Source organism: Homalodisca vitripennis, unplaced genomic scaffold (assembly GCF_021130785.1).
Source record: "Homalodisca vitripennis isolate AUS2020 unplaced genomic scaffold, UT_GWSS_2.1 ScUCBcl_13484;HRSCAF=23735, whole genome shotgun sequence".
NCBI lineage: Eukaryota > Metazoa > Arthropoda > Insecta > Hemiptera > Cicadellidae > Homalodisca > Homalodisca vitripennis.
The window spans coordinates 42,834-52,607 of NW_025789618.1; the positions used below are offsets into that span (position 1 = coordinate 42,834).

The 9,774-nt window shown below is 33.4% G+C and overlaps 1 protein-coding gene across 1 annotated transcript; it reads right to left on the bottom strand.

Moving 5' to 3' along the window:
• Positions 1–1,993: 1,993 nt before the first annotated feature.
• LOC124375116 (H(+)/Cl(-) exchange transporter 7-like) lies at positions 1,994–7,640 on the bottom strand. Its single transcript, XM_046833224.1, has 5 exons — positions 7,517–7,640; positions 6,578–6,737; positions 5,183–5,322; positions 2,848–2,941; positions 1,994–2,114 (listed from the first exon to the last, which is right to left on the bottom strand). Exons 1-4 carry the CDS (start codon positions 7,539–7,541, stop codon positions 2,922–2,924), a joined length of 345 nt encoding a protein of 114 aa, XP_046689180.1. The 5' UTR covers positions 7,542–7,640; the 3' UTR covers positions 1,994–2,114; positions 2,848–2,921.
• Between the last annotated feature and the right edge of the window lie 2,134 nt (positions 7,641–9,774).

Genomic DNA, 9,774 nt, shown 5'->3' on the forward strand with positions numbered 1-9,774 from the left:
CGAAGACAAAAAAAATGCACAGAATCAGCAATTGAACTGGAAGTTGACGGAAAGAAAACTCAGAATCCACTCCAAATAGCAGAAACACCTAAATACTTATTTCACAACTGTAGCCGAGAAAACACTTGAAAGAAGGCCGGTCAAAATCTTGACCTCACTGACAACCAAATGGACATAATCAACAATGTTTCTGATTTTAAGTTCGAAATGACAAATCTAACCGAGGTTGAAAAAACAATTCTTTCACTGAAATCAAAAAACCCTCAGCTGGAATTGGACGATATATCATCCACTGTATTGAAATATATAGTCGAAGAAATCAGGCTTTCCATTGACAAACATAATTAACAAGTCTCTCTTTACAAGGCATTTTTCCAGACGATCTTAAAGTAGCTAAGGTTTATCCCGATAAATAAACAAAAGACATGCAAAGTTGCAAGTGATTATAGGACCAATATCTCTTAATTCCTACGATTTCTAAAATAATTGAAAAAATTGTTTTAACAAGATTGATGAGACACCTCTCTTCTAACAATCTCTTATCTGAACACCAACACGGCTTCCTACCTGGGAAGATCCACCACTACAGCCATCATAAGTTTTGTTGAAGGTGTAATAGACCAGTTGGAAGAAGGAAACTTGACCACAGCTTTGTTCTTAGATTTTTCTAAAGCATTTGAACAGTCTGGGACATAACTTGCTTATTAAAAAGCTTAAAACATTGGGAATTCACAATACAGAAGAAAAGGTGGTTTTCAAGCTACTTGAAAAATAGAACTCAATTGGTTTGAGATCAAATATACAGTGAAACAACACAACTTACCATGCAAGATCTGATCAACTTCCTATCAGTAGAAGGGGTTTCCTCAAGGATCCGTCCTTGGACCAGTACTCTATATACTGTTCACTAATGACTTAACCCAATCATCTCAGTGAGTATGCCTCTTCTACAATGTATGCAGACGAATACTGCTTTGATGTTGGCAGAAAAGCAACCTGATAATTTAGACTGTAAGGCCTTCATTGCTTTAAATGTAGCCAAACAATACTGTCATGTTTAACAACTTGGCACTAAACGAAGGAAAAACAAAGCAAGTACTGTTTAGTAGAGCACAAAATGAAAATGCTGGGACTCCCGATGTTAGAGGTGGAGGAAGAAACTAAGTAACTTGGGAATTATTGTAGACAGTGCTCTATCTTGGACAACCTCATGTTGATTTTGGTCTGCAACAAATTGAGTACTGCCCTGTATGTGCTCAAAAGAGTTAGAGCTGTCACAGACCTCGCAACAGCTAAAGTTGCTTATTTCTCACTATTTGAATCCCACATAAGATATGGACTGCTTGGTTTGGGGTGGATCAACTGCAGGAAATCTGAATAGAGTCCTAATAATGCAGAAAAAGGCTGTGAGAGTGCTAGCAAGCTTGGGACCAAGAGGACACTTGTAGAAGTGCCTTTAAAGACCTTGGTATCCAAACTGTTACTACTGCCTTGTTTATCTTTCAGTCCATCAATCACATTCTCACAAGCAATGCTGAAAGATTCATTGACATCCATACCCACAACACCAGAAACGCAGTAAATTTCAACCTTCAATCTCACAGACTTGCAATGTTTGCAAAAAAACCTTCCTATGCAGGAGCAAAATTTTTCAATCTACTGCCAAGACATCTCCAAAGAAGAGAAGAGACTATTCCCATTCAGGACACGTCTCACCACCTGGCTGGCCGACAAGACATTCTACTCCGTTGAAGAATTTTCAAATTGGAGAGATTTGTCAACCTAATTTATAATTACTTTTATCTATTGACACATATTCTGTACTCTACGTTCACGAATAAAGTTTGCTTTGACTTTGACTTTGACTAATATAAGCACTCAGGCTCACAAACATGTCAGCTCTCAACAGTACAACACATCAATATAAAGTTAGAAACTGACCACGCCAGGAAAGTAAGTCTCCAGGCCGATCCCAATCATTCTGCCCCCAAAGCTGCTCCAGTGAGTAGACAGGGGATGAACAGACCCGCAGACACAGTCAGTCCGTATGTCCAAATAGACAGGATGTAGTAGACAATGGACAAATGGTATTAGAGATGTCATTCTATGTGTCCCTGCAACAAAAGGTTAATATTTAATGTTATTTGTTTAAAGTTAAAAATTATTGAAGAAAATTAGATTTATAATAAGTTTTGGTTAATACTTCAATTGTTTTGCTACTAAATTCAATAAAAATAAATTTAATAAACCGATACAACAGATTATCGAAGGATCTAACAGAACGTAATGAAAGTGTTATCACACAGATGGATAGACTGCCTTTTAAAGTTTTAACCTCAAAATCAATAGTGCTCTCCTTGGGGACCTATTTACCACGTTTCAAGTCTCTAGAACCATTCTATTAAGATTTATCGAAATGACGGATGGCCAATATAGGAAGTCCCTGTTGGATCCTTAATAATGATATGATTACCTTCTCTTTTTGGATTTTAACATTCTGATAATCTAAGTGTGTTTAATAATGATATATTATAATAAATGTAACACATCAAACAATTCTTGATTCTTGATTCTTCTCACCAAATGATTCTTGTGCGTAATAGCCATTATATCAAAATCGAGATGTGATGACATACACAAAAAGTAAAACTTCTGGCAATAGTAGAAAGTTGACTTTGTAACAATTTGGAACGTGGCTTACTCTTATGGTCCACTACTATGTGCAACCACATAATAATATGTGGCTTAGTCTACTATTCAAAACAATTATGTTATACATGTGTCAGTAAGTCTACTGTGAACACCAATTTTCAGACTTTGTAGTGAATATATTCATAAACTACTCACCATTTATATCATGAAAGAATGATCGGACAGTAGTTTCAGGAAGTTGAATCCAGAGTGATGCCAATGAATTATATTCACCATCTTGGCAATGCATCTACACAAATAAAGGGCGTGCAGTGAATAAAGCTTTCATCTGTAACTGATGAGTAAAATTTATAATAACAAAATGATCATAAATTGATATGCACAACTGCAAGGTGTTAGTACAATCTATTCACTTTCAAATCTTCAGATTACAAAATTATCATAATTCAGTATTAAATAGTGATCACTACGAATTGACAGTAGGGGGTACAGATTATTACACTGTTACAGTATTATAATGTTAAAGTAGATCAATAGATTTTCGATTGGAATAATATTTAAGAAAATATTGATTACAGACCTTTAAGATACCATTTCTGAAGACAGTAACTATAGACAAACCATTTTTGTTAATACACTTGAAGCGAAATGTTGGGACATCTTATAATCAGGTTCAAAGAGAAAAACTATTACAGATAAGGCTATGAATATTTTCCAGTATGTATGACAAACGTTATATTAAAAGAAATACATTTCTTTCTTATAGCCAATAGATGAATTAATAAACTGACATAAAAATATGCAATGGTATGAAGCATCCAATGCACATATGTGCCTAAGATGAAAATATTCTGCCATTCTCAATGTTTATTTAACCCTTTCCGCTCGGAGCCGGTAATGTTAGAATGTCCACAGAGATCGGATGGGCAGCAGTGTTGGCCACCGCCATTTCCTCTAGCGCGCGCATATATTTTTAGAGTCGCCGTCCTCAGAGATCGGATGGTCAGCTGTGCTGTCCGTTGAATAATCCTACTAGCGCTCGGATGGACAGCAGTGTTGACCACAAGTTTATAAACTCTTTTTTTTTATTCTGACGTATTTTTTTATAATACAACGCATTAAGATCAATCAGCTGTTTCATTACAAAGCTTGGAAATTGATCATCTGGTCAATATTGCATTCTAGGCTTTTCGTTTTAGCGCGCTTTTAACCACATTGTCACTAGTGAGTTAACCTACACGCATTATTAGAACGGATTGTTTATTATTCTTAGTATTGTGCAATTTTATTAAATATTAGTGTAAATGTAGTTTTGTAGATATCAGTGTAAATATAACTGTAGATAAAAGTGTCAATATATCAGTATTAATACCTGGTTTTACTGGTATTATTATTAATTACTGGTATTAGAGCTTGTTGGCGATGTAAGGAAACGAAAATAAAAAAGGAAGACCATCCCAATTGCAAGACATTTCCCGACTAAATGGGAAACTTCATCTACCATATCCTCTTGAAGGTAGAAAAGTGAAGAATTGCGTCGTGTGTAGCAGCAGAGCACAAGGCGGCATCAGGAAAAGGGTGAAGTTTTATTGCAAAACTTGTGAAAATGAGCCCGGTCTTCACATTGGTGTTTGTTTTGAAAAGTACCATTCATCTCAGATATTTTAACAACAAGATGGACAACTAGCCTGCAGTTAAATTTGTATTCGGAACAATAATAAACAGCTAAATTATATTTTTTATCACATTATTAATACTCATTGTAACTCATGTTAGTTTATAGAAATATAACATTTCCATTGTAATACTTTTCGACTACATTATTATTTACCTTTGGACCTTTAAATCCATTTAACTTTTTAAAAGGCACAGTATCAATGACGCGGGCGAAAATAAATCCGAGCTGGTGGGGACGCAACAATGACATGGCTGCTGTGTGCACGCAGGCGCAATAGTGGACAGCACCGCTGCCCATCCGATCTGAGTGGACAGTACGCGCTAAAATAATACGAGCCTACGAGAAGCCATATTTGGTCAGCACTGCTGCCCATCCGAGCGGAAAGGGTTAACTCTCTATTAACTACTACAGAATCATTTACAATCAGTGCATCGATCTATAATGCAGCGGTCTGAAAAGACAATTTTAGAATTGTTACCATTGGAAAGAGTCCAATCATTGCATGTTTGTAAAAGAAAATTAATTCATACATTGTACATGTTTTTATATAAACCTACATAAGTGTTGAATATATTAATACATATGTTGAAATATAAAATGTACTAAAACGTTTATCTTTGCTAGTTGTCACATGTCAGAGAAACTAACATTATCAAAATACAATGTTCATGGAAAATGGATTCTACAGATACATATGAAATACTAACAGACATGATTATTTTACACACGTACTTAACTTCAAAAGCACTTTTGAGTTATTAGTGTCACAGAGGACGTGACATAACACAAAATATTATGTTTCAGATTTATTATAACCTATAACAAATCGTACATTGTTATCATTTGAGTAACCTGTATGGGGTACGGTGTAGGGTTGTCCCCCATGTTGACACACTGTTGTAGACCATAGGACCATGCACAGAGGGATGGTGGCACTGACAGCAGATACTACCAGTACTTCTGCTACCTTCAACCAAGGGGTGTTCAGGTACCTGTCATCAACATAGTAATTTTCACATTTGTCTTCGCACTTTGAACTTTTCATCAATTGCATAACAATGTAAAAAAGGCAGTATGTAATTTTTTTTAATTCTTTGCAGAAAAATAATCTTAAACATGACGTTTAACATACAACATCCAGAAAAGTTCATAAAAATTCTAAAACCTGATAGGGACAACACTAAACTGTAAATTTCATTTGCCCAAAAGTAAGTGTTTTAGTATAGAATAAAATCAAAACCCTTAGCTTTTTTTTAGTACACTTATGATGAAAATGATGACATTTTACCATAGTTGATTAAAATCCAAATAAAAGCAAACTTGGACAGAGAAAAGCATCTGCACATAACATGACATTTGTAAAGTGTAACTGACTAACAAATGAATAACAACAGACACTTACCATCATCTATTTAAATATAATATATTATAAATGATTATACTTATTATTATTAACTGTGACAGGTGATTATAATCACATTTACTACCTGAATCTGTCAAATGATTAGTGACTGACTAGTTGCTTAAAAATCTTTCTCCAATGTCAAATGACTAATCACTTTTGCAGTGATCTTTTTAATCAAACTTTTACTATCGGAAAGCAGATTTAAGTAGGACAAATTGTACATCAGACTAATTGAGATGTTTCAAAGTTTAATGTGATGTATTGTTTATTGAATAATAATGTGTAATAAGTATGCACCAAAATTATAAAATTTCAATTCAAAACAATGATGTATTTCAAATGTAGGTTCTTAAACTTGCTCCAGATTTAAAGCTTATTGTGCAACTTGTATAATCCTTAATTCCTCTCAAATATCAATTTGGCCTTTAAGCAAATAAAAAACTAACTGGAGTTTACTCATAGAGTTTTTGTATCTTATTATATTTGAAATGTGTGAAATTTTAATTAAATTTAGGTAAACTTTGTTTATTAAGTATTTTTGTTTAATTATCAACCTCAATACATGAATGAGGAAGGCAAGAGTATTCATACTGTATAATTTGAAATTATTTTACAGTCTGATCCAATGTGCAAGTTAGGCTACAATTTCACATATCTCAAGGAAATTATCTTAACAGTATAAAACTATCAGGTCAAGCTAGAATTTCGAAACATGGTTAATTAAGACCGAGTTCACTCAGTGAATACAATGAGTTCCTGGAGACTGTTGCACAGTTATTCAACAAAACCCTTGATACATTTCTGGTGTTTCCTTAACACAAGACTTGAATAGAAAAAAGTACCTCATTCTAAAAACTGTAAGTTTGTGGTTGGTAAAGTTGAAGAAAGCCCCAAGCAGCCCTCCAATAGCCCCCATCACAACAAATATAAGTAGTTCTGGAAGTTCATAGTTTAAGTTGTCAAAACTGCCAAAGTTCAGGAGGCCATCATAAGACATGTTTCCTGGTAACAAAGCAAAAATTCAAGTTCATACACATACATAGTGACATGTACAATGACAAAATACAATGTACAAATATTGTTACTCTACATTTCACACTACAAAGTTAGCACAACCTTTATAAGAATTGGTGGTATCAGTGTATTGTTGTATAAGTATACTAGACCCAAAACACCCATTTTGCATTTTTGTCTTTATTGAACATGAAAACATCTGTGCAATTTTTATAGTTATATGACTAAAAAAAATAGCTTTTAAGAGTTAAAACCCATTGAAATGATAAAAATACCAAACCAATGAAAGTGCTTGTACTAAAACTAATTCATCGAAGGATTAAAGGTTAAACTAATAAAAATTGTGCAATAAACTAACAGAATTCCAAATAAAAAAACTAATAAAATTTATTCAAAACATTGTTTTATTCTATTTATAAAATTATTCTTATATAGAATAACTTTATGACCAGTTTCAAAGCGTTATGGGAGTTTCACTAAACCATTGCAAAACTAGATTTGCTCTGGTACTCTTGGGGACGTACCTATATATATATATAAAATATCCTGGCGCACTTTGCACATTTTAACTTGTAAAATATCTAGCCACTCAGAGAGTTAGCTTAAGTAAAGTTTTAATTAAAAATTATCAAAGAAATTTTAAATTTCCAAATGGATTACTTATATGTCCTCACCCATATAACGAATTTAGAATTATTTTTACTGTAAGAAATCACATTGTTTTCATTAAAGTTAAAAAGAATATAAAACCAAATTAACATACTTACCAGGATGATTTTCATACCAACTCATACAAGCATTGAGTGTAAAAGCGGAAATAGTAGATGCAAAAAATATTCTCCATGTCAATCCCTGGTTCCAGTAACTACAACCTTCCTCCAAGCTGAACAGGACTCCCACCTTAAACATTAAATATAGCGAGCATTAAAAATACTGAGGTAATATAATACATATTATAATATACAGGGTGTTCGTGAGTCCAGCACCAGCTTATATTTTCTGAAAGATTACAGATAAAGCAATAATCCTCGTACATCATAACTATACCTAAAAGTCTATTACTACTAAAATGTCTGTCTACAACCAAGCAAAAATCTTTGAATATACTGCATATTCATACTGGATTAAAAGTGCTGTTTGCGGTAATTCATCTCTCCTAGACAAACCCTAAAAAATGAAGTAACATCTTGACATATACTTAAGTTTAATATTTTTGTTGAACTCCTTGTAGACCATCCTCTATTAGATGTGAAGAGTCACTAATCAGAGCCAGCGACAGGGGGGGGGGGAATGCATAGGAGGCCGGGACACCCACAGAGGCCCAACGAATATATATATATAATTACTCAATTTGTCTCGCAGAACTTTTAGTTTCTTTCTCTATATTCTATATATATATAATATATATATATATATATATATATATATATATAGAAAAGTTCTAAAAAGTTCTGCGAGACAAATGGAGTAATCTCTACACTGAGGCTAAGCTAGTGGCAACAAATATGGTTGAAAAGTGTAGAAATGGAAACGGAATTTTAAGGAGAAAAAAAGACTGAAGAAAAAAAAAACTTTTCCATGACAAAACCAGAGATACTTCATCAACAAGATGTGTACCGGAACATCCAGTAAAACCTGAAGAGAAAAAATTTTCAGAATCAATGTTTTCTATAAGCTTCTTGACTCAGTCTTAAAGGAGTTTTTGAATTTTCCAAAAAAATAATTAACTTCTTTCAATTTCTTTGGACGTATATTGAGGGAAGAAGATGATGTAATTGAAAAGCAATGTTTTGAGTTTGTGCCAGGCATACAAAGAAGACATAGACATTTAAATGTTTAAAACGAAATAAAACACTTGAAGTCGATTCATAATACCAAATAAAGAGACAAATCTCTTCGACCCTTTACAACTACTGAATGTTTAGGTTTTTTTCACAATAATGAAGAGGACAGATTCCAATATTCGAAACATAATGTTGTATTTTTTGTAACATTAAACGATGGCATATATCTGTAAAACTGTTATCCCTTTAAAATTATCCATTGTCCTATAATACAATTAAAAAAAAATATATCCAAGTTAATTGATTAAGTCCATGAAAATGTGCAGTACCTACTGTAATAAATTGTTATAACACATATTCTATAAATTTCTCTCACCAACAGGTGCTCCGAAGGCTGCAGCCACTCCTGCAGCTGCCCCTCCGGACACAAAATCTCGCTAATTCATCTCCCGGTCATCTCTGAATTTCGAAAACGACTTCAAATTCAAAAATCTCAGAAAACTGGCTTTTTTCCTTGTGAAAACCCAGCAGCTATTACTGCACCAGAATGAATCATGGGGCCTTCCTATAAACAAAGATTGTATTAATTGTGTGTATTAGTGATCACACTAAAAAATTACGAGTATTCTAAATGCAGTTTTAAATAATCAACAACAAACTCACAAATTCATAAATCTGTCTCAAGTAGGGGTTTTAATTCAGAAAATAAAACAGGTGATTTTAAAATTGTATGAAAATGTTGATATGAAACTGTTGACTAAAATATAGTCACTTATATGTCACATTTTTCTCAACTAAAGGGCATGTAATGTATTACCTTCCCGCAAGCAAGGCCACCTACAACAGAGGACACAACACCGATTTGCTTTCACCACCCAAAGTCACCTGAAATCTCACAAATTGTGAGGAAAATCTTGATCCCAATTGAGGTAACAATTTTGACTACTGGAATTCCACTGCCCTGCTTGCTACTGGGCTGAAAAAAACAAACAATAATAGTTTATTAATTTCAAATATGTGATTGATTTGTTTTTTGTGGTATGTAAAGTCCGCCTAGTATTTTTTTTGAAATTAAAGTAAAGATTATGTGCCTACCAAAAAATAATTAACAAAAGATAGTAAATACCCACCAGTGACTGAAACAAAAAATTTTTTCTATATTTAAAAATGTTTCATGCGAAGGCAAAAGTTACGCCAGTTTGGAGCAATTAATTATTAAATTTAAATTGAAACTACATCAA